Below are 27,629 nucleotides of genomic sequence, written 5' to 3'. Positions count from 1 at the left end.
CAAAGTGTGGGAAAAATTTTCATGAATATGCCTTTTGATGTATATTTTTAATGTATTAATTACAGTGTGTAGGCAGATGGTTGAGTGCAGGTTTATGGTTTCAAGTATTCACAGCAGAAATGGAAAAAATGCCCTATGTGTCATTCTAGTAACTTGTGTTGAATATGCATTGTGATGTGTGGGACGCAATATGTAAATACTAGGTTGAAGCTGGCACAGGTGAGTCTGGTATATGGTGACTGATTTTGTGTTTCATTGTTATAGTAGATATGACCCTGTGATAGGACTGGGTCAGACAGCAAATTATATAGGATTTCCATTTGTGGCAGAGATATCAGTGTGTGTCGGAAATGCGTGTATGTAAAAAATGGAGGCCACGTAAAGGGTATTAAAATAAGTAGCATTGTTGGTTATATATCAATGTATGGAAAATTGTGTCGGAGCTTTGTGAATAACTCCGCTGTGAGATAGGAGGAATTTGAGAATCACAAAAGGCCCAAGAGGTTAAATGTGCTACGGAGTCACACCAGTTACTAGGAAGGTTCAGCGGTCGTGCGAAAATGGAGGTCAGAGATAATGTGCCGTTCAGATCAGAAAATCTGAGGCCTTGTGGAGCAGATTGCGAGAAGACACTGCCAGTCGGTGTCTGAGGTAGGAGAAAAAAATATTGTAAATGAAGGATTATAACTCTTAGCAGTATAGGGGCGAATGGGCAGCGTTGCGTATGTGAGTATTCTGTTAAGTAGAGGTGTTCTGAGTTTGTTTGCAGGCAGAGGGAAGGAAGCTTGCAGAGAGGGCAGACTGAGTATGTTTGAGGAAGGAGAAATGATCAGGCAAGGTTCGAAGGGAAGAGGTGGGGATGGGATTAAGATGATTGATAGAGGAAGTGAGCATCTCGGGGGAGTAGCAGGATCGATTAAGGAGATAAATAGGTACAGAGTGAAGCCAGATCTTCAAAAAGGCAATGTTATCTGCCTTACCCTGTAAAGTAGGATTGTCTTGTTAGCCTGCCTTGGTCAGCAAGTAGGGGTCCCACCGTCAGTAAGCACCGGCAGTGCTGCGTACGTAACGCAGCCCTCCCGTGTGGAGGTGTTTCCTGTCTTATGGGCGTCCTCAGAAGGAAAAGCAGGCCTGCATCATATTGGATTCGAGACGTGGGACTCAGTACTTATTAGGTGAGTGTAGGAAGGCCCGCGGTAAGGTGGTGTCAAGGTCAGAGGGTCAGAGCAAGGTGTTTTTGTAACTGTTAATGCTGTACCTCGTTGTTGAAGCTTGTGTTTGCTATGAAGACGCTGGGAGAGAGATTTAAACATGAGATGTGTGAAAGGTTTGCAGCTTTCATGTGTTCTAGGTGCTGTCTTTCAAAGTAGGTTCCCCAGGTGGTCAGAAAACATGAAAGTGTTACTGTTTGTGTAGGGAAGAGTTTTGTAACAGCCATCAGAAGTGTGGTTGAATGAGGTCCTCATTGCCTGGGTGACAGAAGCCCACGCGAGGAGGGTCAGAGTTACGCAAAGAAGTTGCAGTGACATGTGTTTGTGGGTTGAGGTTTTCGTTGTGTAAGCACTTTTGTAATCCCAAACTGCATCTCCATAATGTAGAATTCTCTCCCGAGCAAGGCCTGCTTTGTTAAGTAAAGAAGTAAATAGTGGGTATGATAGAGACCGCTGCTGCGTCTTATAACCGGATTTTAAGTAAGTACATAGTGCAGTCTGGTGACTTTAAATGATAAACTTTTATTCTGAATATACTGTTTTTGCGCAAGATGTAACACAACATTTTCTGGGATTATAAATATTTTTATAACAGTATTATACAAATTTTTACAAAATGTTTGTATCAGGCTATTTAATGTACACAAAAGCGTCAAGGGAACATAATAAAGGGGAGAGAAGAGCTTTTGTTCACAGGGCCACTCGGCCTTTTGCGTGGATGCATATTGAGCATTTCCATAGAAGTACCCTAATGGCGGGACGGAGCAGTCACAGAGCACAGGAAAGAAGACACCTTTGTCAGGTCACACTGTAAACTGGACTGGCATCTGTGCAGGACAGTATCTGATTAGTCTCAGTGGAGTGTCAGTAATTTGGTGAACTGTAAGTAAGGAAAGTAGAGGAAACTGTTGGTTAGGGTTGTGTTAGAGTGTGAAAATCTGGGATTTTTTCAAGACATCTAGCAACCTCAGATTTCTGCTTCAGTGGTCTGCTCTGTCCAGAAACGTACATGGGGTATTAGCAATGAGAACAATCTGCTGTGGGGAAACAGGACAAGTGTGAGATCATCGTAAAATATGAGAAAGGGTGGGCCAGTGAAATAGTCATTCTCTTCTACACTGTAGGAAAGTAGTCAGAAGAAGCGTTCTGTTTCACTAGGTCCACCTCTGTACCGTGAGACACTGTCATGTCAACTGATACGATTCGTGGAGTAGGTTAGAGTTGTAAAATAAGACACAGAATGTCAGCTTTGGGGGAGAGAAAGATGTAAAGGAGATGCAGAATACAGGAGAGCATCAAATACGCAAGTAACACTTGGGTTGCAAAGGTCACTTAAAAGGGAGACTGGCTGTTTGAACCCAGTAAGGCCAGTTTTAAAGTTAAGAAACAGAATAGTGTAGGAAAACTTACAAATGGCAGCAACACTGTTTTCGTTTGTTCCAAGGTAGGCAATAACGCCTCAAGCATTAGAAACATGAGAAAGGGTCTTACTGAAATCTTATAGGCCCAGGACCTGAAAGTCTCTACAGTCAAACCTGGTATGTCATGCCATGTTAAAAACCTGGTACAAATGTGGAGCACGATTGGCGTTTGGCAGTAATGCTGGTTGTTGAAAGGAAGGAAGTGTAAAGAAAGCGGTAATGCAACGTTCATTCCTGTGACTCGACAGCAATGCAAGACTCACGTGGATTTTGTTTTGGTGACAAAGTGCAGTAAGCTGTGTGAGTGGAGGACAAAAGTGAAAGAAGTGTGAAAGGTTTTTTGTTTGATCTCGTGTCATGTTGAGTCTTTGAAAACCAATATTTATAACAGGCTGTAGTGTAAGGTCTTGTCAACAATTGGAGCTCACAGAAGAATCGTAATGCAAATTGAACAGTTCTATGGGAACTACGTTTCAGAAAACTGTGAGGAGAGCATGAAGCCGAGTAGTAGGCATGAGAGGAAGTTTCAGTCTGAGAGCATGGTCATAGTTCATTTGGTGCCAGGGAGGTCATTGTCATAATATAAATTTATTTTATAACAGAAGACAAAAGGTCCCGGCAAGACTCGGGCATGTAAATACCTTTTGACGGTGAAGGGATTCAAATAGGGCCCTGCGAGGAGATGCCAAGTTTCACTGTGATGAAGACAGCAACAGTGCAGGTGATGAAAATGTAGTAGGTCACTGACAGTAGCCATGAGAATAGATGCAGTAGATGTTAAAGGTGATTGTAAGGTAGTCTGTTGTACGCTGGAAGGAATGCAGTTGTTTGGATGTGTGTCATGTATATACAGAAACTCCCATGGTTAGATATTGTGATATCCCCTTCCCTGCAGTTTCGTGATGTGAAATAGTCTTGGAAAAGGTAACCATAAGTATTAGATGTAAACGTGTTGTTAGTAGAGTGAGGAGTTCCATACTTTTGGAAATCACTGTGCTGTTTTCTAAGATGTCCATACCAGGTACAAATGGGACTGCAAGATCACAGCAATATGTTACAAATGGTCACGGATGGCAAGTCTCTGTGTGATAGTTGGCAAGGTGACTCTATTTCCCTATCCGCTCATTTGTAAAGGGAAAGTTAGTTAATTTGTTTTTTGAGGGGAGCGGCAAGTAGGTTTATGTTTATTTATGTTTTTATTTTAATGAAAGTCCTGGGGATTGAATCCAGCACCTTGTGCATATGGAAAAGTTATTTTAAATAAGGAAATGTACACGAACGGTGCCCAGGGTATATTGGTGGTGGAGGGAATTACAAATACATGCGAAGGGAAAAACAAAAGGAACGCGTCTTTTAACCTATGGTGAAGAATGGATTATATCTTTGATACAGGAAGTGGACTAAGGTGTGCTGGATCATGGGAAAAAAAGAGTTTTGGGTAAAAATATCAAGTAAGGGAACTTGCAGCGTACACACACACCAATAGTTGGCATGGGTGAAAAGAAGAACAAATGCATCCTACCGGTCAGAGAGCCTGCATGCTTCCAGCCTTCCGCAGAGCTAGTCCCTGTGGCTAAGAGTTACAGAGTCAGTGTTTTTTACCGTGTGTTCAAATACGCGTTAGTCGTGAAAATAATGTTTGAAAGCATGAATCTAGTCTGGTCGCATATGACTGTGTAATGAAATATTAAGTTTAGTACGGTAAGCGTTGGTGGTAAGGAGGCTGCATGAAAACAATTCAGATGAAGCAGAATCAAGTATTCGTGTGCATACGGAGAGAGTCAAGGTTTCCTATTTGTTCAGAGTAATTTTAAACCGTTATCAAGCTGGATGGAAGTGTTGGTCAAGTGGTGATACCGTTGAGAATGGAGGGACAAAAGCAGCAGTAGCAGCGGGGAAAGGTGGATTGTATACGCCGCGGTTCCAGCGAACGAAGAGGAAGCCTAGGATGAATCTTCTTTGAGAACATATATGTAGTCTTCCAAAAATAAATGTGTCAAATCTGAGTATGTACTTAAAATATCTGTACATAGGTCTCTCAGGCAAAAGCAGGAGTCTGTATGAAGTCCATGAATTAGCATGTCATCATTCAGCGAATCCAGTCATTCACATCGCACAGTATATTCAGAGTAGTTTAACGACAGATGTAGAAGATGACTTCAGTGCGTTACACTGCAAGGGTCAGGGTCTTACATAGGAATCATGTCACTCAGGGAACCTTTCCACGGACTACAGTCTACAGTAAGAGGGACACAAACCAAAAGGTGAAGCGGCAGCAGCGTCATGCAAAGTCCCCTTGGTTAGCCAGGGTCATGTATTGCAAGAGAAAAGGTTTCCCGTCCCCGCCACGAGCTTTTTCTGGAGCGTTGTCGAATGTCAGGCCAGCACTGCAGAACGATCCGTCCTGTGAACGGAAAGAACGTTAGATGGAAGGCGTGAGTAAGGGCGTACATTTAAGGGGAGCTGTGTCGCAGGATTGAAATGTTACCCTCAAGCACCTGTTTGTAATAATTTCGTAGTAAGTGTTTTCAAGCAACCAAGTCACTACCCCTGCAAATTCACTTGGTCAGCATTCGTGTTCCATTTTTGGCAGAGAAGCCATTCTTTGTAAGGCATTTTATTTACGGGAATTTTTTTGTAGAATAGTAGCCATGTGTCCTTTGATAGTTTACGTGCATGTCAGTTCTCTCAGTGTCTGTGTCTTTTGTTTTCAGTAGTAGCTAGTCAAAGCAGGGAAGCATGTTTAACTGAAGAATAAGTGAGGGTGCAAGTAAGGTTTTTTTCACTTAGATTTTTTTGGGAAAAGGAAAGGAACTGCGGTTGGTCAAAATGTCAGGGCAAAGTCAATACAGTTTGTGTGAGTCATACACAGCTGTTTGGGGAGCCCTTGTACATAGAGTCACCAGCCACGCAACAACAAAGCCTCCCAGTGTCCAGTAGCGCAGGTGGAGAGTTCTGCCGTGATGGTGTTCATGGGTGACGCGGCGCCAACTCGAGGTCCAGGGTCGACACCCCGACGGCCGGCCAGTGGGCGCCGTCTGCGTCAGCGTCGTAGATGGATGCCGTGGGAGGGGCCCAGCGAGTGTTCTGCTGGTTCCTCAGTCGACCGTATTTCAATGCAACCGAGGGCTCACGGTTGGGCAGGGTCCGGAGTTTAATATGTAGATCTGGTTTTACAAGGTCATAGCTGGCAGTGTGTGTTGCCAGATAAAAGCCAAAGTAGTACACACTGGACCCCGAAGATGGACCACAGGGAGGGAGTTAATCCAGAAACGCCACCGCAGTCGGTATAGTCCTCCTGTGGGCAAGAGATGCAGAAAGGAAAACGCTCAAATAGAGTTGTTAGGATGTCTTTCAGAACTCCCCCGGTGTAGTCCACGTGGGAACTCACCGTAGGAAAAGGGTTTAAGTGCGATCCCAGTAGATTGCCCTGTTGTGGGTTTTACTGTGCAGCAATGTGGGATCAAGTGCTTTCGCTAGGACCAGGTAAGGAGGGCTTTATTAACTGTGGTTGTCGATTCCGAAGACTGTGAAGGAAGGTACTTTCATGATGCAGGCTGTGTGGAGGGATACACGGAAGTGTGACATGGGAAACCGCAACGGTCATAGTATCAGATAGTCTGACAGGTTTTTTAGGAAAGAAGTGAGAACGGAGGTTAACAGTGTGTTCAGTAATTCGGAAGAATGTGTTAATTTGAGCACGTATGGGGAAGAAGGCAAAGTTTGGGGATGGTAAAGGAAAGCAGGTTGAGAAATGAAGTGGTCTTTGGCACAGCCCTTCCATCCAGCGTCACAGGTGAGCGTAGGCTGCTCCACATGTAGCGGCTGAACCTCACGTGGAACTGAGATGAAGTGATGAATGTAGCTGAATCACAAACGAAAGGACACACTGGAAGCAGAAGTGTGGAATTAAGAGTGAAGCTAGCCAGAAAGGTTTGCTGTGTATGGAGAACCATGAAATGGACACTGCAAGTAAGTTCATCAGCTCCCCCACTGTCTAGTGGTGGAGCGTCAGGTGCCCTGGTCAGAGAACCGTGTTCATTACCTTTTATTCCTGGGTCCTGTCTTTTGTAACATTTTTTACATCTGTAGATTCCTGTGAATGTCATGCATTTAAGTGGAGAGCCCTAGGATCTAATTGGTTTCCTAGCAATTAGAATGTAGTCGTGTAAGAGTCGTCCTCCAGTGGGGAAAGTTGGTTATGTAAGTGGATGGAGGAGTAAAGTTTCGAGTCAGAATAATTGTATCAAGACTGCAGAATCTTAGGAAAGAGTGGCTGTTCTCTGTGCAGTGGGTTGAATGCCATGCCTGCCAGCAAGCAGACGAAATATGTGTTGTGAGGTGAATTCTAAGGCAGCAGTACTCGCTTGAAGACAAGTCTGAGGGACAGGAATGTATTAAGGGAAATGTCCGTGTTCAGAGGTGTTTTCATAAAATCGGAAGAGAATCCAAATGAAGGTCAATTCGTAGTCCTCTTGCTACATGAGTTTTCAGGACAACGTGGAATAGTCTCTCCGTGCAATGCTTTCTCAGTGTCTGTGTCTGACACTCGTTCTGGGTTCTGGGTTCCCCTCAAGGTTGCCTGCGTTTCATCCTCGGGGTCTCTGCTGGTGTCGTGTACGTGGGAGAGTTTTTTCTCTCTTAGTTTCTTCTTGTTGTCTGCTCTGTCTCTGGGGGATCCAGCCTTGTAGCTTTTAATTTCATTTCTTTGTTAGTTAGTAAGTGAGAGTGGTAGTCTTTTGAATGTGAGAACTGGAGTGTTTTATGTTAGGTTGCCTGAACGGTCAGTGAGTAATGAAATGGTAAGACAGGGGAAGGGTGCGTGGTGGTGATTCGAGAAAGTTACAGAGCGTGAAAGGAGTCTCCCAGCAAGCTAAGTCACACGTGGCAAAGCGCACGTATGTACGTGTCCGTTGGGGGCAGTGCGTGAAGTCTGCTGTGCTAGTGAAGTGCAGTGTCACAGTGCCATCAGGTGCAGTCCCCACGCTGTAGGGGACCCTCTGACCTCAGTCCTGTAGCTGTGAATGTGCATCCTGGCAGCAGCCTTCCCCTGTGCCTCCCGGCCCCTGGCATCCAGTTCATCTGTCTTTGAGTGTGGGGTGTTTTTTGTTTAGGATTCCCAGTGTAACCGATGCCGGCAGTATTTGTCTGTGTCTGTGCGAGTTATTTGACTTAGAGTATTGCCGTCAAGGTCCATCCGTGTTGTCAGAGGTGGCCGGAGGTCCTTCCTGTTCATGGCCACAGTTGCCGGTGTAGATGTATAGTGCAGCGTCTGTGTTCGGTGAGCCGTCAGTGGCCATGTAGGTTGTGTCCGTGTCCTGGATGTGGTTGAGTACTGGTTGGTGGGAGCAACACGGGGGTGCAGAAACGCATCTGATAGCCTGTGTTCGTTTCCTCTGCGTAGCACTGCAAAAGTGGAGTTGCCGGATCACATGGCCATTGCAGTGGTAAGTAAGTGCCTGGAGGAACTGAACTGCAGTATGGGTTTTCATAGTGGCTGTACGAGGTTACAGTTGCAGTAGCCATGTGTCAGGAGTCCGTTGTCGCCACGTGTTTGCCAGCATTTGGTGTGTGTTGTCTTACTGATTTTACGCGTAATGAAAGGTGTGAGGTGATCATCTACTGTGGATTTGATTTGTGTGTCTCTGATGAGTAGTTGAGTATCGTGGCATGTGTGCGTTGGCCGTGTGTATGTGATGTTTGTACAAATGTCTTTGGAGATCCTCTGCTCGTGGTGAAGTCAGATGGAGTGTGTGTTGGATACTGAGGAGTGTCAGTTCTGTATGTATGTTGGATACGGGCCCTGTCTGAGATGCGTGAGCAGGGAAGGTTTCATGTTAGTCTGTAGGCTGCCTAGTCAATTGGTTGGTTTCCGTAGCTGTGCAGAAGCGTTAAGTTGGAGGTGGTCCGAAGGTTTTACTTGTGGTTTTGTTGCTATTGCTTTTTATGGTGAGAAATGTGAAAAGTCATTCTCAGGACCAGTACCAAGGAGGAATCTCCCTATGTATGTGCTGAGGTGTATGGTTTGGTTTCAGGTCTTATGTTCAAGTCAGCCGTGAATGGTTCGTTGTGTTTGGTGTGTGGAGTGAGATAGCGTTTGCAGCGTCATCCTGAGGCCTATGGCTGTTCTGGTTTCGTAGTGCCACTTATGGAGAAGACTGGCCTTTTCCCATCATGTACCCTTGGCTCTTTTGTCATAAGGTAATGTACCATGTACGCCAGGGGAGCGTGTGGACTCCCTGTATTGTGTTCCATTGATGTCTCTTGTCGGTTTCATGCCACTGCCGTTGTACTTTGAGGAGCATAGGTATGTAATGTAATGTCACATCAGGGCGTGCGGTGTGTTCCGCTCTGGGTTGGCTGAAGTGTGCCGTGGCTGTGGCCGTCGGTTGCGGTGTCACTCGTAGTGCAGGATGACTGTAACTGTGTGGAACGGGCCCTGGCACTGTTGATGCGGAAGTCGCTGAAACGGTGGATCGCAGTCGGTGGTGTGGACATTTTAGCAGTGTAAGTGTTTTAATCTGTGAGCACTGAGTCACTTTCCACGGATGTGTGTTGTCCTCAATGTGTTGCAGTGATGGCAGGTGTCCGTGCGTAGGTCTTTCACGTCCTCGGTTACGTGTGTTGTTAGGTGTTCCATTCATGCGGATGCCCTGGCACGTGTAGGTGCTGTGGTGGTGTGTCTGACAGTGCGGTCTCAGTGCCGTGGCGTGCGACGCGCAGCCGTATAGTGCTGTTGGATGGCAGTGTTCCTCATTGTGTTTGTTCATGAACTCTTGGCAGAGTGTCTTGGTGGAGTTCCCTGGGTGTTCTGTGTGTGATGTCATGGAATCTGCAAACGGAGAGAACAGGCATTCTTCCTTTCCAGTGTGGATGCGTTTTATGTATTTGTCTTGAGTATTTGCTCGGTCTCAGACTTCCAGCCTCATGTTGAATAAAAGTGGTGAGAGTGGCCACCCTTGTCGTATTCCTGATATTATAGGGAAAGCTGTGAGGTGTCACCAGTGTGTTCGGCGTTAGGTCGGTAGGTGTGGGTGTGTCGTGTATGAAGTCTATGATGCTGATGTGTGTTCCCTGTAGATGTAGTGTATGGAGGGTTTGTGTGATCTATGATGAATTGTGGTAAGTGGTTTTCTGGCATGTGTAAGATGACTGTGTGCATTGTAGCCTGTGTTTGGTGAACGTGTGTATCGTATCAGTTGACTTGTGGGTGGTGAAGCATCCTTTTGTCCCGGGGGTGAATTTCACTTGTTCATGGTGCGTGACCCGTTTAACGTGCTGTGGAACGTGGTCTGCTGATAGACTGGTGAGGATTTTACTATGTGTAGTCTGTGCGTAATAAATAAGAAAGGCTGTATTGCAGAGGTAACTTTCTGCATGTGTGTAGTGTACATGCACTGTCATAACGCAGTAAGGAACTGGAAAGGCTTGACCCTGCTGCAGGAAGTGTAAGTGGCCAGTTGGGAGGAGGTGTGAAACATGCAAGTCAGGGCCCTGAGCACAGGGAAGGGAAATATGCGAAGGACGCTCACAGTTCAGGGGCGTCCTGCTGCGGTGTGTCAGAACCCGGAAGCAGTGTTTTGTCATTTGTTGTAATTTGGTTGAAGAATATTATAAGTGCCATGAACAGGCCGAATCAGGCTTTTCCAGGTTTTGGAAGGGTAGTATGGTTGAGCCCAAGCAACTCGTAGTGCACATCTGTGAGGTTTCTTTGTGATGAAGTGAGCATTGTATTTGCACAGTTCTGAAGTGGCTCTTAAAACCTTGGAAGACAGACAGTTGTTTAGGCTCCTGTGTGAAAGCAGCCCGGTTAGCAAAGAAAGGAACACTGGCCGTTGTATCATGGGCACGTCACAGCCATTGTCGTGTAGGGCTGTGGCCTGTGGTGGAAGGGGACGGAGGGTGGCCTAGGGAAATGTACTGGGGAGTGTTCGGTCCTCCTATTTTTTGGCAGAGGTCGGAAGGACAGGTATTAAGGAGGCTTTGAATCTTTGGCGGAATTCAGCAGTGAAGTTGTCTGGTCATGGATGGTTGGTGGGAGGTTTTTGATCAGTGATGCGATGTTCTCAGTGGTACGTGGTCAGTTCACAGAGTAGCTATGTGTGAAGGATTCACTGGTGACGGGGGTGTTTCTAGGGTTTGTCCACGTCTCCGAGGTGGTTCAATGTGTTGGTATAGGAAGTGTCACAGCGGTCTGTTACGATCTTTGGTGCCTCTGTGTCAACTGTAACAGGTCCTCTGTCGTTTTGGGTCTTATTTGGGGTCACAGCTTTTTTCTTTGTTGGTGAGCGTAGGTAGCGGTCCTCTGTGTTGCCGTGGTGGTAAAAGAGGAGCACCTAGATGTAGTGATCTGGTGCGCTGGCTGTCATGGGTCATGCATGGTATTGTGCTGTGATGTGTGTTTTCTGCCTTCCTCTAGCATTGGGCTGTGTGACATCGGTGAGATAGACAGATATAAATGTAGCTCGTTCATTTGCGATGTGTGTTTTTGGTCGTAATGGCGGTGTTTGTGGCTGTGAACTTGTCTTTTTCTCAGGATGATCTGCCCAGGCTGTGTGACATCGGTGAGATAGACAGATATAAATGTAGCTCGTTCATTTGCGATGTGTGTTTTTGGTCGTAATGGCGGTGTTTGTGGCTGTGAACTTGTCTTTTTCTCAGGATGATCTGCCCATTGGTGAGAGTGGGGCAATGAGCTGCGACGGTACTGATGTGATGTTGTCTTGTCTGTGTGTTTCCCTGCGAGTGCTGTATGTGTTGTATGTGTCTGTGTGGGTGCTGTGATGGGTGCAGTAACACGTGAGAATGCAGATGCGTGTGTTGGATGGGGCGTTTATGAGTTTGGAATGAACTGTGTGTGGTGTAATAGTGTTTGTGTTGGAGTCGGCTTTGTCTGTGTGTGCGCCTGTGTCAGCGTTTTGTTCATTTCCATGTTCACGGAGTGTATGTTGCCATGACAGTCTGTGTGTGTCGTTAAGGCTGAAATGTAGATGGGATGTACTGGTACGTGGCATGTAGTGGTATCTTTTGTGTCAGTGGGCCTATCTGTGCCGTGGGAGTGGCAAGTGTAGTCCATAGGCTTGTAAATGAGTTTCTGATTGATAGACAGACAGTAGGTGAGTTCCTAGTGGAGTTTAAAGTGTGTTCAAGTACTTTTGAAGTGTCTTTGCTCTGTGTGTGTTCCTGTTGTTTGTTTGCATGTGTCGTGTGAGGACTGTCTATGGTGGCGTGCAGAGAGCCCTATTTGTTCCTCGTTTGTATGTTTGATGTAGACGGTGGCTGGGGGGCTGCTAGGTGGCCTGGGGAAAGCAGTTTGGCGTGTACAGGAGTTGGTTTTCTGTTTGGCACAACACAAGGTCAAATGCATGCTGAAGCTCTGCACTGTTGCTCTCGCCCTCCGTGGTTTATGGCTGTGAGGCCCTAGCTGACATGTTTGTAGTCTGTGTGTGCTGAGTGTGGTAGGATGGATGGATGGGTAGATAGATAGAGAGATAGATTACATAGATAGAGAGTTTTGCTGCATGTGTGCTGGAGCTTTCATACTGGATATAGAAGTGCGTAGTCTGCCGTCAGGACAGTAGTGTGTGAAATAGGAGTAGATTTACCTGTGCCAGTGAGAGGTATGCTGTTATGTTTGCCCGTTAGTTGTTACTACTATTTTGGTGTTGCCTAAAGGAGTGTCTGTCTTAAGCATTTCGTATACGGCCAGGTCCGTAAGTGGTGCTCCATGTGTCAGGTTTTTGCTGCCTGCAGAAGTCTGTCAGTCATTCTCCTTGTGTCCTGAGGGACAGGTTTGGTGGGTATGGTCGGCGGGCAGGCCTGGCTGTCTGTCAGTCATGTGACTGTGTTGTGCAGCGTCGTGTAGGGCCGTGCAGGGTGCTGGAAAGATGCTGTGGACCATGGAGGCTCCTTTCTGTGTAGGAAGTTGATGATGTGCAGTTGCTGCTGTGAAGATTCTCTCCGTGTCTTTTGCACTTGTGATCATGGGACTGCCATGCATGGTTGTGTGGGTCTGTCTGTTTGTGTTTTCCACATGTATTGGGAGGTCAGGGACATGTTGTGGGAGGTGTGAGGACGGCAGCATGTGGGTGTAGTGCATGTGTGTGCTGCGCAACGAGGCCCAGCCTGGAAGGGGTGGACAGCGGTCTTAGGTGTCCAAAGGCCGATGTGTGTTTTGTGGTGAGAACCTGTATGATGTAGTGTCGGAGGAACTGTGCAGTGCGTGACGCGGTCGTAGTGAGGAAGTGCAGGAAGTGAGCTGTGGAGCTCCGGAACGTACGGCTCTTACGGCAGGAAGTGTGTGCCAGCTGCGCAGCCCGTGTGCCTCACACCCTCGGCAGTACCGTGGTTGTCAGCAGTCTGCTCTCTGTGTCTGTGAGGTCGGCTCTGTTTGTTAGATGGCACAGAGACGCGAGCTTGCAGGGATCCTGTGTGTGTGTGTAAGTAAGCTCTGCCCTGTGCCGGTGACTGGAAGAGTGGAAAGGTCCCACGAGTAAATGGAAGGTGAACATGGTGAGGGGATACACGTATGTGTTATGCTGTGATCGCCCAGGTAGCGGTCATCAGCAGTTCTATGAGGTTGTATGAGTGTCTGTCTTGTCTTTTGTTTGTTTGTGTCTAATAAATAGTTGGAGTAAGCAATCCGCAGTGTGCTAGCCAGCGTCAGCGTTGTGCAGTAGTGTCGTCTGCGTTGGGTGGGCGGCGCGGTAGCTCTCCAGGGCAGGGTCGCTCGTCGGTGTGAGGGAGTCCTGTGGAGCCGTCTCGGTCCTGTCCGGTGCTCATGAGTCCCTTGTAGTTGCTATGTATTCTGGTTTCCTGAGTGAGTGTGGCTGTGTGGATTCCACGCAGGGGGGATGTGGAGCATGAGTGCTGTGTGTGAGGGAGGCTCCCTAGCCCCGTGCGGTGCAGGCGCACCCACGTTGGGGCAGTTCACACCATGCTCTGTTGTTTCCTGTTGGCCAAGTTTCGTGTGTGTGTGTGTGTGTGTCAAGTCAAAAGTCGTGTTTGTGGTGCTTATCTGGTCGTTAGTAGAGGGACATGTCAGTTGCTTCCGTGAGAGCAGTGGTGCAATAAATGTGGGTGTGCAGGAAAGTGTTCCAAATCTTGGTATGTATGGGTGCTCTTGGTTTGGATGCTTCAGTGGCCTGGTGTTGAGCTGAATACTTGTTCCTGCCGCATGCAGTCTGCTGCATGAGTGTCTCTGTAAGTAATTAAGTAGGATTTCTAAGCTGTGACTGTGTCCTTTAGGTCTCTGATGTCTGTGTGGTGGTGCTCTATGTTTCCTTGAGGAGGTAGTCCTGTAGTGTGTGCACGGCTCCCCTGAGCTGGGTGACCATGTTTGTTTGTTTGTTTGTTGGTTTATGAACCCTGGTTAGGAATCTTTTTTTCTCCCTTTCCAGCAGTGTTGTGTGTCTTGTCTTGTTGAGGTTGGTGTGTGGAATGTGGCCTTCTCTTGGCAAGTCTGTTTTCCCTGGTCTTGCTTGTCCTTGACGCTAGGTGTTTGTTTGTTGGTTGCTGTGCAATAGGGAAAATAGCCGCCTTGCTTAGTGGAATGGAGGTTTCCGTTGTTGGTGTTCACTAGGTGAGGGGGTGGCAGCACCTGTCCTTGTGCGTGTCACAGCGACGTCACTCAGCACGTTGATGCAGGCTGATGGGAGGTTGGCCGTGAGGGCAGCAGCGTTTAAAGGTAGCAGATAGATAGAGTAGATAGATAGATGGATAGACAGGTAGATAGATAGATACCTTTCAGGGAAGGAAGGAGTGAGAGATGGGTGCGTGCCTCTCGTCCGTCTGTGCGGGGCCCTGAGGGGCCAGGCCTGCTGGGGTGTGCAGCCCTGCCGTGAAGGCTGTGTGTGTAGTGCAGCCGCCCTGGAAGCTGGGATGCCCGAGGTGTGCACAGGCTTCTCTGCAGGAGCCACCAGTGCCTGGAGTGAGTGAGTGAGTCGGAGGATGTGTGTGTGCGCCTTCTCCTGTCTGCAGGGTGAGTGGCCGGAGGGCCCAAGGGCAGCTGCTGTGGGGTGCGGCATTTCTGTCTGCTGTGTCCTCCCTGAGCTGTGGGAGGCTTGGCAGGGTGAGTGAGTTCGTTGGAGTGAGTCTGTGAAGAGGAGGTGGGCGCTTGTTTTGTGTGTGTGTTTGTTTTTTGGGCCCCAGTGGATGCCAAACCCGTTAGGCTGTCAGTGCTTAGACCTTTGGGGGTGCATCTTTGGGGTGAGAGAGTCTTGAAATGTGGGTGTTTGGAGTTCAGTGCAAATCGGTTTGTTTTGTGTGTTTGTTTGTGGCTCAGGGGGAACGTGGGCATAGTTAGTTCCCTCCGAAATGGATGTTGCTGTGCGGAGTGAGTGAGTGAGTTAGGGTTATGGAGTGATGGGGCGTTGGGCTTGCCTTCTGTCCTAGTCAGGTGTCCCGGGGGTCGGGGTTGTGCCGCTGCCTGTCAGTCATTCAGTCAGACGGCTTTCTTTGTCTGTGTCTGTGTCTGTTTCAGAGGGAAGTGGTCTGTGGGTGGCAGTGGGTTTGGTATGTGTGTGTGTGTGTATAGAGGCAAATGGGAGCCCTCCTGTGTGGCAGTGTTTTGGTCCCGGAGCTGAGGTAGGTAGTTTGTTTGTTAGTTAATTAATTAGTAAGTTAGTTAGTGACACTGTGGTGTTTGTTTGTGAAGCTCTGAGGGCAGCTGTTGCCTCCGCTGGTACTGAGCACAAGCACGGCTCCCTCTATAGGTGTCTGTCGGTTTGTTTGTCGTCTGTCGTCTGTGTGACTGACTGACAGACAGATGTCAGGCTGGCGCGCACATAGTTGTGTGAGCGTCCCTGCTGGGAGGAGTGGGTCCAGTCCAAGGGGATAAGGCATATGGGACGTCTCCGTTTGTGTCTGTCTGTCAGTCAGTGGTCAGGACGGGGAGGAGGAGCCCTGGAGCCGTGGTTCTCAGTAGGATTGTATGCCGAGGGTGAGTGAGTAAGTAAGTAAGTTAAGTTAGTGAGTAATGTAATGTAAAGGAAACTAAAGTAACTAAGTAAACTAAAATAAGTAACTGTTACTTTTTTGAGGGGGTGTGTGTGCTGGTAGGTGCAATCAATCAGTGTGTCTATCTATCTAATCTAATCTATCATCTGTGCAGGTGTGTGTGTCTGTCTGTCTGTCTGTGTCTTGTCTTGTCGGACACGGCACATGTGACTGAAGCTGTGCTGTGTCTGCTGGTCGGTCGGTTCGTCCTTGGCAGTAGTGTGGAGAGAAGGCAGGCAGTAAGTGTCCTTTTTAAATGTAAATGTATTGATTGAGTGACTGACTGACAGACAGACAGGGTTCTGATTGATTTGATTGATTGATAGAGTTGAGTTGTTGAGTTCCAGTTGCTTGGCTAAGGAGTATTCCTGATTGATTGGTGTAGTTTAGGTTAGTTTAGTTTTTTTTTTATTTTGTTTGTTGTTTTATGTTGTAATGTAAAGTTTGTAGTGTACTTTAATTTACTTTGTGGTTCAGTCAGGGGTGCAGTGCCTTCGAAGGAAGAGGGTATCTAATCAATCAATTTTCTATCATCTATCTATGTAATGTAATCTATCCATCCATGGATCAATCGTCAGGGAATCAATCAATCAGTGGAGTGATGTGCTGAGTGGCATGCAGGCAGTGTCTGTCTGTCGTTGAACTTGTAGGGTGCCTGTGTGCGGAGTGCAGTGTATGAGCAGCGGGGGGAAGAGAGAGAGCGATGAGCCGAGATGAAGTATGAGGAAGCTGGACGGCTGCACAGGGGTGTGCAGGGCGGGGGGCCGCGGGGCCCCCCCCCCATGGGGCGCTGGACGGCGCAGACAGACAGCACAGTGATTGTTGCTGCCGCGCCATCCAGCTTCCTCATACTTCATCTCGGCTCATTGCTCTCTCTCTTCCCCCCGCTGCTCATACACTGCACTCCGCACACAGGCACACAGGCACACACATCCGTACACACTGCTCTCCTCTTTCTTTCTTTCTGTACTTCCCTTCACTCCCTCTTCTCTGCCCTCGGCCCCTCCCACCTGCGCGCCTTCAATCAGGCCCCACAACAGCGACTTGACTTGCTCGCTCTCAGCAAGCACAGCACTCCTAAACCTGCATACAAGGTTGCTCGCTTCCTACCTACCCACTGCTCCTCGGGCCCCGCACAATGCATGACTGACAGACAGACAGACAATCAATCAATCATCCATCAACTAATCTAATCTATCATCTATATCCATCTAGCTACCTACTTACCTATCTTTACTTCTTACTTTACCTTCCTTTACTTTACTTTTTTACACACAACCCAAGGTATACTTACTGACTGACTGACTCCTTACTTTTCCTGCAGCAACTTGGACTCCAGACAGACACTTGGCTCACGTGCTCTCACACACACACCCACCTTCCTCATGCCTTGATCCAGAGAATACACTCCTCTCCTATGTTACAGACAGCCATTTTGCTCCAACAACACAAGACTTCTCCACATACTGCTGCAGTTCCATCAGAGGACTTGTTTGCTTGTGTACTTCCTGGCTTGCTTGGCTCTTTCTTTCTTTGCTCGTTTGTTTCCCACTGGCGCATTACACAGATTCGCTACAGGACCCACACCACCCTCAGGCCCACGGACACCTTTCTCCAAGGAACGCTGTCCCTTGGGCAGACCCCCCCCCCAAAGGTGCAGTCCATACCACAGGTGCAGTCCTCACACCTGGGTTTCCCTTCCACACACATACCTACCAAACTGCACAATAACAGGAACAACAAAAACCCTGCCTACAACTAACTCGACACTATTTATTTCACCCACGCCACGGACAGAGACACACATACTCAAATAATACAAAAACACACAAACAAACACACACTCCTGACAGACAGACAGACGGAGGTAACCGTCACTTCTCACTGACAGCCTGTTCCTTCTTAAGCCTGCTTCCCCTCTGCTCCACCTCTCCCTTGCACACTCTCTCTCTCTTTTGTTTGTTTGCACATACATACATATAGATTGATTGATTGATACATAGATAGATATCAATCAATCAAACCAATCACACAATGTCTGTCTGTCTCCCAAAACAAACAAACACCTTACTCCTCTTGAACACATGCAGCTCCCCTGGCCACCTGGGCCACCAGCACAGCAGCCACCTCTGCACATCCATCCATCCACATTCACCACCACGGGCCTGCTTTCTCTTCAAAGCCGACTTCCTGCAGATGAGCATTTACAGAGAACAATTTCACTTGCAATATGTCAGTCACTTCTCCTAACTAACTGAACAAACTACCTACCTAAGGAGAACTTTTCCTCCAGCCTGTAATTCAAAAAATAAATACCACTTTTCTTTCTTTCTTACATGACAGACAGTCTGAGAAGCCCACGTCCAACCACTGCTTACCAGAGTACGGCACTTCACCTCCAGTAAACCTGCCAGGCCTTTTCACACAACATACATGCATGCATGACTGACTGACGCTTTCCACACTTCCCACCACCTTCACCTTCTGCTACCAACTTGCTCTACTTCACTTCCCAACAAACACACACTATGCACCTTATCATCACAGGTGACACACATCATGCACACAGCTAATAAGTGACTGACTGACAGAATTAGAAACCGTGTACAAACCAAGCAAAACTGCCAAAGAAATAAATACAGTGAAACCAGCTGTTTCTTGACCCTACCCTTCAGTGCATTCATTCACCACCTACCTACCTTCTTACACCAAAAACTACTCACATACTATACTATACTATATTAACTATATACTATACTCTACTTTACCTTCCTTACTTAACTCTACTTTACCTGCCTCACTTACTTTACTTACTTACTTACTCTTTACTTTAATAAATAAAACGAAATAAATGAACACATCATCCACATTGCAATACACATGCACATGCGCAACTCAACTCAACTCGCACACACACCCCATTAGTAACATTGACAACCAGTGACTGACTGACTATTGATTACAGACGCTTGAAAATCAATAAACAGACTTGGGACCTTGACTCACTCACTCATAAACTGCTCAGAGTTGTGCCTGAATGACAGACAGTAAAGTAAAGTAAAAAGTACAATGTCTGTCTGTGAGAAACACAAACAAACAAACACAGAGAGGAAGCAAGTTTCTTTGGCTCTTCTGTTCTGTTTGTTTGTTTGTTGGTTTGTTATTTTCTTCGTTTGCTTGTTAGGCCTGCGCTACCCATGAAATGAAACAAACATACATACACACATACATACTGACATAAAACATTCACCTACCTCCCTGCAAGTACACCGTGTTACTGACAAACAAACACACACACACTATGCTTACCACATTATCTTCTCTTGCAGTTAGTTAGTTACCATTGCACTCTCTCCTAACAAACAAACACACATTCCTCTACACACCAACCACTGAGTGAGTGAGTGCCTTACTTTACTTAGTTAGTTAGTTACACATTTTACTACGACAGACGTTCGGTCTGTCTTTCTTACCAAGACGTTATTATCAAAGCACACATCAGGCCCTTTTCGGTATCTGGGCTGCTTCACCATATCACAAGGATCAGGACCATCAGCTACAGACAGACAGACACTAGTTAAGGAACGTGGAAGTCACGCTTCCCCCACACACTGACACACCCCAAGCCAGTGTACTCACTTCCCAAGGCAAACAACACATCCCGAGGCCGTGACTCTCCCGTCTAATCTAACTAACAAACAAACACAACCAGTTCACATACTATCCAATCAATCAATCAACCAGATTTACGGAACCCAGCCAGCAGCAGCACTCCCCCAAGAGACCAGGGGGCCTCTGTCACGAGAACGACCCCTCTTTACCTTTACCGGGCTCAGCGTGCTCACCGGCCCCGACTCAGTCCACAATAACTAACTAACCAACTAACTAAACTATCTATCTTATCTTTTATTTTATCTATCTATCTATCTATCAATCAATCATCTCCACAATCCAAGTGGGTGAAACATACCAATGACACAGAGAAGAAGACCGCGTCACTCGTACGGGCAGCAGCCTGAGGGAGGACCTGGCCACCTCCTAGGAAGGAACACATAAGTACCCATGTCTTCCTACGGACACCCCTCTGCACAAAACACAGGTGATGATGACCGTTTTCCCTTCCAGCAACAACAAGGCTACACACCCAACAATAGGCAGCCCAGACACCCCTCTGCCCGCTGAGTCCCGGCGCTGTCTGCCAGCACATTAACCACGGGACGCACTTTCCCCGTTACAGCTGCGCCAATGCGACAGGACCACCTTCCCCTGTGAGGGCTGCCTGATTCACTGATTGATTGATTGATTGATTGATGATTGATAGATACTCCCTGGCAAGTCTATGCCACATTCAACTCAACTCCATGTTGCATGAGGGGCTCTGCCACCTTCCTACCCACACCACTCCCTTCCTTCTAGGCTGCACGTGAGTGAGCTGACGGACTGACTGACTGAGAAGAGGGAGAGCTCCCTCCCTCGGCACGGCCTATGAGATCCAGCCACGCACGCCCCCGGCATCACTGGCACAAGCCCAGCCCCACTCCCCGATCGCCGTCACACCCAGGCCCAGGGCCCCTCCCAGCTGGCTCAGGCCATTTCCCCAGCCACTTGCCCACCTGCATCATTCGGGCCACCGAGCCTCCCAAGGGGACGCAGAAACCTCGCGCCCCTTCTCCCGGGGCCTGTGCAGCATCGTCCAACCTGACGTCCGAGGCAAGCTTGCCGTCAGGGGGTCCACTCTACCTCTGGGAGGTGACCTCAGCCCACCTACACTCCTCTAAGGGATGAGCAGGACCGAGGTGGCAAGATACAACGGCACAGCTTCAGGCCGCCTTCCCGGGCCACACCCCTCAGTGTCAAAGGATACAGGTCTGCTCCGCTTGTATGAGGAGCCGCGTGTCACAGGGACAGGTCCCCTTGCTCTCAACCATGATGAATATTAGGTTGGTATTCATCAGCTTCTCCACGTGAAAAATTCTGCAACACAACAGAAAATGTCTCTTTCTTTTTCTTTTACAATCAATCAATCAATCAATCAATCACAGACAATATTTGGTGAAAAAACACCTGCCCACGAATTTCACATACGGCACAGGAAAGAACATAGGACCTTTTTTAAAACACAACAGCCTCATCCACACAAACACTAAAATGCAATGGGAGTCACTCAGCTCACTCACTTCAGAGGACACAGATGCCCCCACATTATTTACCACCATGGACATCTCGTCTCCTCGCTCTCACGTGCATACTACCAACATGGCAACATATCTTTTCAGTCTAATCTTTCTGTCTGTCTTCACGGACAGTTCTCATGGCAACATAGGTACTATGTCATACTCCGCTTTCATCGTTACAACCTGTCTGTCTGTCTCCCTGACCACTGACCACGCGCCAAAGCTGCCTCCCTTTGCTGCGAACACAACCAGGCGCACACACGTGGCTCCGCACGGCCCAGCGACGGCCACACCTGCGCCGCCCGCCACACTTTCTGTGCGCGCGGAGCCACTGTCTGTCTGCTTTCTGCACCAAGCACGGAGAGCACACGGTTTCCTGCCTGAGGCTGCGGAGCACCTGAAATGTCAGCTACCATGACTGATGCACAGGCCATCTGCGGGCCTGGTCACGACTACATTGGGACCACACAAAAGCGCACGGAATCGAGGGCCGCACGCTCCTTGCAGGGCTCACCCCGTCTCGTGCTGCCTTCCACCTTCTCCCGCAACCGAGACAACAATGGAGACCCGTCACGGAGGGTTCATTTATTTCCCAAAGAAGAAGGAGGATACGCTCTCTTTCTGGCACTGGCCCTTGCACGCAAGCGTACAGTGATTGATTTGATTGACTGACTGACTGACTCCCGGAACCTGCAGCTCCCCTCGGCATGTTTCTCACATGCAGCTTCACGTCACACTACACTGCACTGCAGTCAGTCAGCCAGCCAGCGTGAAAGGCTCACACGGCTCTCCCGGGACCTCACTTAATGGTAACTAACAAACAAACAGGCCAAAGGACGCTCAGCTCCCCCTGAGGTACTTGTGACCTGCGCAACAACCCTTTCCTGAAGGCGACAGGCCGACACGCCACTCTCTATGCACTACGAGCTGCTTCTCCTGACTACGTGCCAGACCCGTGCCCTCCCAGCCTTGCACATGGACGTTGACGGCACACACTCAGCCGTTCAGCCACACTGACCGACTCTCCCCACCACTCACCCCAGCTTCTCTGCATCCCTCCCAGAAAAGATGCGCAGTTCCCCACGACGCTCAGATTCCCCAGATCCCGAGCTGCCCACCGGTCCAGTCCTTTGACCGACTTGCTCAAATCCCCTTACCTCCTCGCCTTTCCTCTGCTCTCGGACAACACTTCCCCTAAAATACGCTGTCCTCAGTTGCTACACAACACACACACACACACTGTCCCACGTCTGCGCCCTGTAAGCTGTGTCTTCCTGCTCAGCTCTCAGAGATCTCACGACACGGAGGAGCCCTTTGCTCTCACAACTTCAAACACACATCTCCACCTTGCCTTTCTCCTCGCTGTCCCTGCAACAAAATTAACTTCTCCATCTCTTCCAAAACATTCCTAAGATACCTGAAGGATACTCATGACTCACATTCACCTGGACAAAAGGAAATATTTCCTCCCAGTTCTTTCAGCTTCCAGCCACACCTGCATCCAATTTCACATTCCAGCGAGCACGACACGTAAAACCACCTCCTACCCGAGACGATCATTTTCTGCACCTCTTCAGCAACTGCATGCAAACAAGTATCTATCAGTCAGTCAATCATCTCTTTGGATTCTAACGTAGCTTCAAAAAACAGTTCCAAACCTTAGATGGGACATTCTATCCATCTCTACCTCAGAGAGAGAAATCTTTCTTACACAGACAATATAATAGACTCTCCCAACGTTCTGCCTAAGACAGGGTCCACTTACCTCGATCCCATAATGAAGCACTACAGTGGACGGGAGTACAGCTTCCTGACTGCCTTCCACCTCAGCCTAGTACAACAGGACCCATTTTTCTCACCACACACTATACACACAAACACAACTTCTGAGTCACACAAGAGTAGTCCAACGATGACGGAACAACTTACCTGGAACAGTTGCCACAGTCTAATACGCCACTGAAGGATTTACTGTCATTATCGAAGAAATACTGTGTTTGCTCAGTAATGCAACTCTGCTTTGACAGCGAGGCCGTGAAGTCATCCTCTTCCATCTCAACTGTGGTGAAAACAAACACACACCACCGTCACGACGGCACCCTCTAGCCACTCTCCACAGCCCTCCCTTCTAGGGACGCACAACGACTGCAGGAGGGAGGGCGGACGGGCACCTCCCCACGGTGTGAGCAGCAGCAACCCCTGAATGACGGACAGATGCCCAACGACGACAACACAGGGGCCACTGTGACCTAGGATGCTTTCCAAAGCATTCAGACAGACGGTTTGGACCAAAAGATTTAAACTTCCAAAACAGGCACATAGACGATCTCTCTCTTATGCACTGCACGCGCACGCACACACACACGCTGACTCGTTCTGGGTGTTGACCTCTACACACCCAATAAAAACTTTTCCCCAGTTATCACAGTACCTGAGCATAACATACCTGCCTCCAGAAGTCGTGGAAACGTCAGACTCAACAGAAACTGCTGTAGAATAGACCTAAATTTTAATTTTAAACATGAATAATTAATTATTGATAGCCATCTACATCTTTTGTCCCTTCTAAACTAACCAATACAAACCTGACTATTTTTGCATATCCACATACACACATATTTCATTTCCCTCCTTTTGAAAACAAACAACTGAGACCTGGCAAAGGATTCCCTACACTGTACAACACATTTCACATGTCTCTTTCTGTAAAACAAACCACGCAGTCAGACATGCTTAACACCAGGTAAGGGACACATACGTGGCAACGTGCCTACACTGCAATGAGAGTAAGGAGGACGGACAACTCTAACACAAACAAGACTCATCATCTCAGGGCCTAGCTTTCATTCAGGATTTCCTCCTTACTTTACAACTCTGCAGTGTACGACAAACAAACAAACAAAAAACACAAATGACTTCGTGACACGGGGTTGACTACTTACGATACAGACTCTCTCTATACATACATACACAGTGTTGCTCTCATGACAGAATACATTACGTAGAGGACATGGGGGACATTGCTGCTCCACAGCCAATGACACTTGAGCCACATATTAGCAAGGTCTCCCCTGGAACTGAATGTACTTGGAAGAAAAAAAAAAAAGGAGGCAGAGAGGACACTGGCAAGGAGGGATGCTGTGGCCAGAAAATGTGATGACAATCACATACTTCAGGAAGACTATGGGATATAGAAAACCTACATACAGTCACATATAAATCTCACCCTCACAACAGAAAGCACTATTTCTCACTGTTCTCCAGAAAATAACTGCATTCCTACTGTACAGTCTTTGCTACTTTCATAAAATTAAATAATCATTTACTTTTACCTGTAACAGCCTCAACGGCAAAGGACTGCTATGGGGGAATCTACCTGGAACAGAGCTTAGACAGTACGGCAGGGCACCGCTCCCGGAGGGAGGGAGGGACGGCGGGATCCACACACAGCAGGAGAATGACTGACTGAGTGAGTTACCGGACTAACTAGAACCACACAATCACATATGTGATCTCCCAAACTTTCCACAGTACCTCAATACAAAGTTTCAACGCTGCATTTCCAGAGGTCGCAGGGCATAGGCAACAGGCATAGGACTACTGTAAAGAAAGACTTTGATCCCTTTCGGGACCGTGATGCCTCTATATCACCGCTGGCCTTTATGTGAAAAGTACCGAGGTACAGGGGTGAGTCCTCATGTTGGGACTTTGATCGATGAAGACATCTACCTTGATGCCGAGGGCGATACATAGTAACTGCTCAAAACATCTACATACTTACTTAACATTTAAAATTCACCATACTTCAAAGACACAAACAGAATGACAACAGTTTCAACAGGCTCACAGGAAACAGTCCCCAAAAAGGCTGAAGTTTGCGTAAGTGTAACATTGCTTTCCTATAAACAAACACCTACATACTTACAACAGGTGGACAGTGGTCACTTGATCAGTCATTCCTCACATAAGGGAACCACTATGTGCCATACTCAACGAATACAAGTCGTTTCTGATTACCGATTTCCATGTCACTAAATCCATCGTTTCATCAACCTCCTTACTACACATCATGTTTCTATCATTACCAACAAAAATACAATTTGACTTACCAGGCAGCAGCCGTGGCCCACCAGCCAATGTGTAACACGTCTGCCACTGATGGCTATAAAACACAACGTGACAGTCATTACGCACATCTACACAGCCTGTCCCTCTGAGACGCACGGCCCCGGGTCGAGGTGGGGGGGGGGGGCTCCTACTGACCACATATGCTGAGCGATGCCCTGCTCCTTGCTTCGGGGCGGCACCAGGCTCACACACTGACTGATAATCATAGGACTTGTTAAAAGCATACACGGATATATTCACCAGGTGTCTCATCAAACTTGGATCAATCTCTCCAAAAAATCTTCCAATCTAATGAAGGAAAAAAAAGGAGATTAAGGTTCACATTTAGGCCACATATTAACTAACACCTTCACCGCTGCAATGAAAAGAAATAACATGAACACACTGAAGGAAACCTGCTTAGGAGCTTAAAACCAAGCTCGGCAATAAACCAGCACTGCACCCTCACAGAAGTCCACTGACACTTGGTGTTCCCCACATGCCACCTGTGGAAGGGATGCACACTACACTAAGCAGTAAGTCACAACCCAAGGCCTCCTGAGGAACGCAAAAGTATCATCACAATGAGAGAAATGGGAAAACCTACGCAAAGACCCTTGGAGGCAGCGATCAACTGCTGTGAGTCTCTACCGCAGGGACCGCCTCGAGTGCCTCCACTCCAACCCATAATCACTGTCACTCACTTTGGAAACAGACCAGTGTTGTTGAGAGACTTCTTTTCCTCTTTCAAAGACAAGCCAGACGTGCAGATTCAGAATCAAGTTTCCCGGTAAGTACTTCCACTCCGTGGACCATCCCGTATGACCTACCTATCCTCTGTGCGGCCACTTTGACAATTTGGAGACTGCCACTTTGCTTCAAACCACCCACGTATTCACATACACACTGTCAACTGATTACCGTCTGAACAATGTCTACATTTCTGGAAGATCCAAGCGACAATCCTCTTCCCCTTTTGCACTCCTCAGCCAACTGTATTACAGGTAACTGTTTGTTAGTACCAGGAAATACATTCTAATAACAAACACAAGGGAAAATACACTCTGAATGCTTCTCCTTATGGCTAACATTACATGAAGCAATTACAGGATCAGTGTTCATAGTGGCAGTAAGGACTGTTGTACTTTTGATCAGAGAAACACACTTTGGAAACCCTACTTCTTCCCTCTTTAGGTTCATACCTGGTTGGTATAATCGTCATGATTGGCCATCAAAAGAAACCCACCATCATCCAGAATTACACAGTCCATGACCTGTTGAAACAAAACCAACAATGAACACATTTTCAGGAACGCTCTTAGAACTGTACAGCATCGCTACTCCACCTACGTAGATGACTACAGCATTACAAACAGGAGACAGACAGCTTTATTCATTCCATCTTCTCCGAAGCCTACGTATCCTCAGCAGATTCTGAGGAAACACATTTCGGTCACTCAGATTCCTGTGAAACCTCAGCACTTGAAACTCCACCCCCATCCAGCCAGTTACAACGCTCACCTCAGTCTGCACCAGTCATAAAACCTAATCTGAAACAATCTGTCTGCTACTCTAAGCTCATCTCACTGATCCAGCACATTGGATAGACCAAAACTATTTAATGATATACTATTATTCTACTTTACTTTACTTTAAACATAGACTTAGGATTATGACCAAAACATTAAAAAACAAGTCCATTTTGGCCACTGTCCATCACAGACTTTCAAAACACAGCAGCAGCACAAGGTGACTCACAACTCTTGTCTATTACAACCATTACGTTGAATACTTTGAGACGTAACAGCAGAAAGCGTGACAAAACATGCCACTGAGGAAACGCAGTATTTCATCCTGAACTATAAGATACATCCCTGCCCGACTTCACTCACGGTTACACATACAGGAATCAGGTTACTCCTTCTCATTGCACAGAATCACTATTAAAACCATTGTTCTCAGAGGCGAGGCCTGAGTGCATTCTACTTTCCACATAGGCAGTGAGCTTCTTAAAAACCTTGGCTCTAAAACCAACTACAGCATGGTCTTTGTAACACACATGCTACTAAAATACTACACGATTTCACATGACTAGAAGTGATACAAAGATATGAAATTCCTGCTTCCTGGGGACATATAGAGACACACACAGAAGGAGGGGAGGAAACCACTGAAATACATCACTCTCATTCATTCTTGGCATAACTGATCTACGCCCATTCCTAGAGCACCTTCACCTTTGCACAAGGTTCACGTTTGCTCTCTCAACTTCTGGAACAGAAATGGTACGCACAGAACACAATGCAAAATCCAACCCAGGCAAGTCAAACTATAATTCCAAGTTTCAGTTGGAAGACTCCCTCACCGCTACAGACACAGTAGGAGCCAATTCAAATACGGCACAAAGATGAGGGACGACTGCGTCGATAACCGCGAAGCATGCTTCTGCCATAACCTCGACTCAGGTACCGAGTGACAGGTAAAGACGTACAAAACACTCTAACACCATGGAGACTGAAGAGAATACAGTCCGTGCTGATACGGCTTTTTTAAACCCTCTCATACTGCATCCCTACTTTTAAATACTCCTCTTACTACAATTACTAATTAGAAGCTAATCCCTCCACCTCTTAGCTATATTTCTCAGCACTCAATTAACAATTTCTGCGTCACTGATACAATTAAAGTCTTCCCAAGAGTAACACAAGGCACATTTGCAG

General features: G+C 47.4%; 1 protein-coding gene across 10 annotated transcripts in view; it reads right to left on the bottom strand.

Moving 5' to 3' along the window:
* Positions 1-1,713: 1,713 nt before the first annotated feature.
* Positions 1,714-27,629, bottom strand: part of CACNA2D1 (calcium voltage-gated channel auxiliary subunit alpha2delta 1) — a 426,371-nt gene continuing 400,455 nt past the window's right edge. For 8 of the 10 annotated variants that reach the window (XM_032484108.1, XM_032484109.1, XM_032484112.1 and 5 more), the window contains 8 exons: positions 26,112-26,183; positions 25,066-25,218; positions 24,912-24,964; positions 23,249-23,304; positions 22,732-22,861; positions 20,493-20,602; positions 19,102-19,184; positions 1,714-5,930 (listed from right to left, as the gene is read on the bottom strand). In XM_032484108.1, the coding sequence (XP_032339999.1) occupies positions 5,814-5,930; positions 19,102-19,184; positions 20,493-20,602; positions 22,732-22,861; positions 23,249-23,304; positions 24,912-24,964; positions 25,066-25,218; positions 26,112-26,183 (774 nt within the window). In that variant the 3' untranslated portion in view covers positions 1,714-5,813. Of the gene's footprint in view, positions 5,931-19,100; positions 19,196-20,492; positions 20,603-22,731; positions 22,862-23,248; positions 23,305-24,911; positions 24,965-25,065; positions 25,219-26,111; positions 26,184-27,629 lie in introns of those variants that run through there. The other 2 variants (XM_032484116.1, XM_032484117.1) reach the window with 2 other exon arrangements.

Source organism: Camelus ferus, chromosome 7 (assembly GCF_009834535.1).
Source record: "Camelus ferus isolate YT-003-E chromosome 7, BCGSAC_Cfer_1.0, whole genome shotgun sequence".
In the NCBI taxonomy this organism is placed as follows: domain Eukaryota; kingdom Metazoa; phylum Chordata; class Mammalia; order Artiodactyla; family Camelidae; genus Camelus; species Camelus ferus.
Note: the sequence above shows the minus strand (reverse complement) of the source record. Positions and strands in the feature narration are given on the sequence as shown.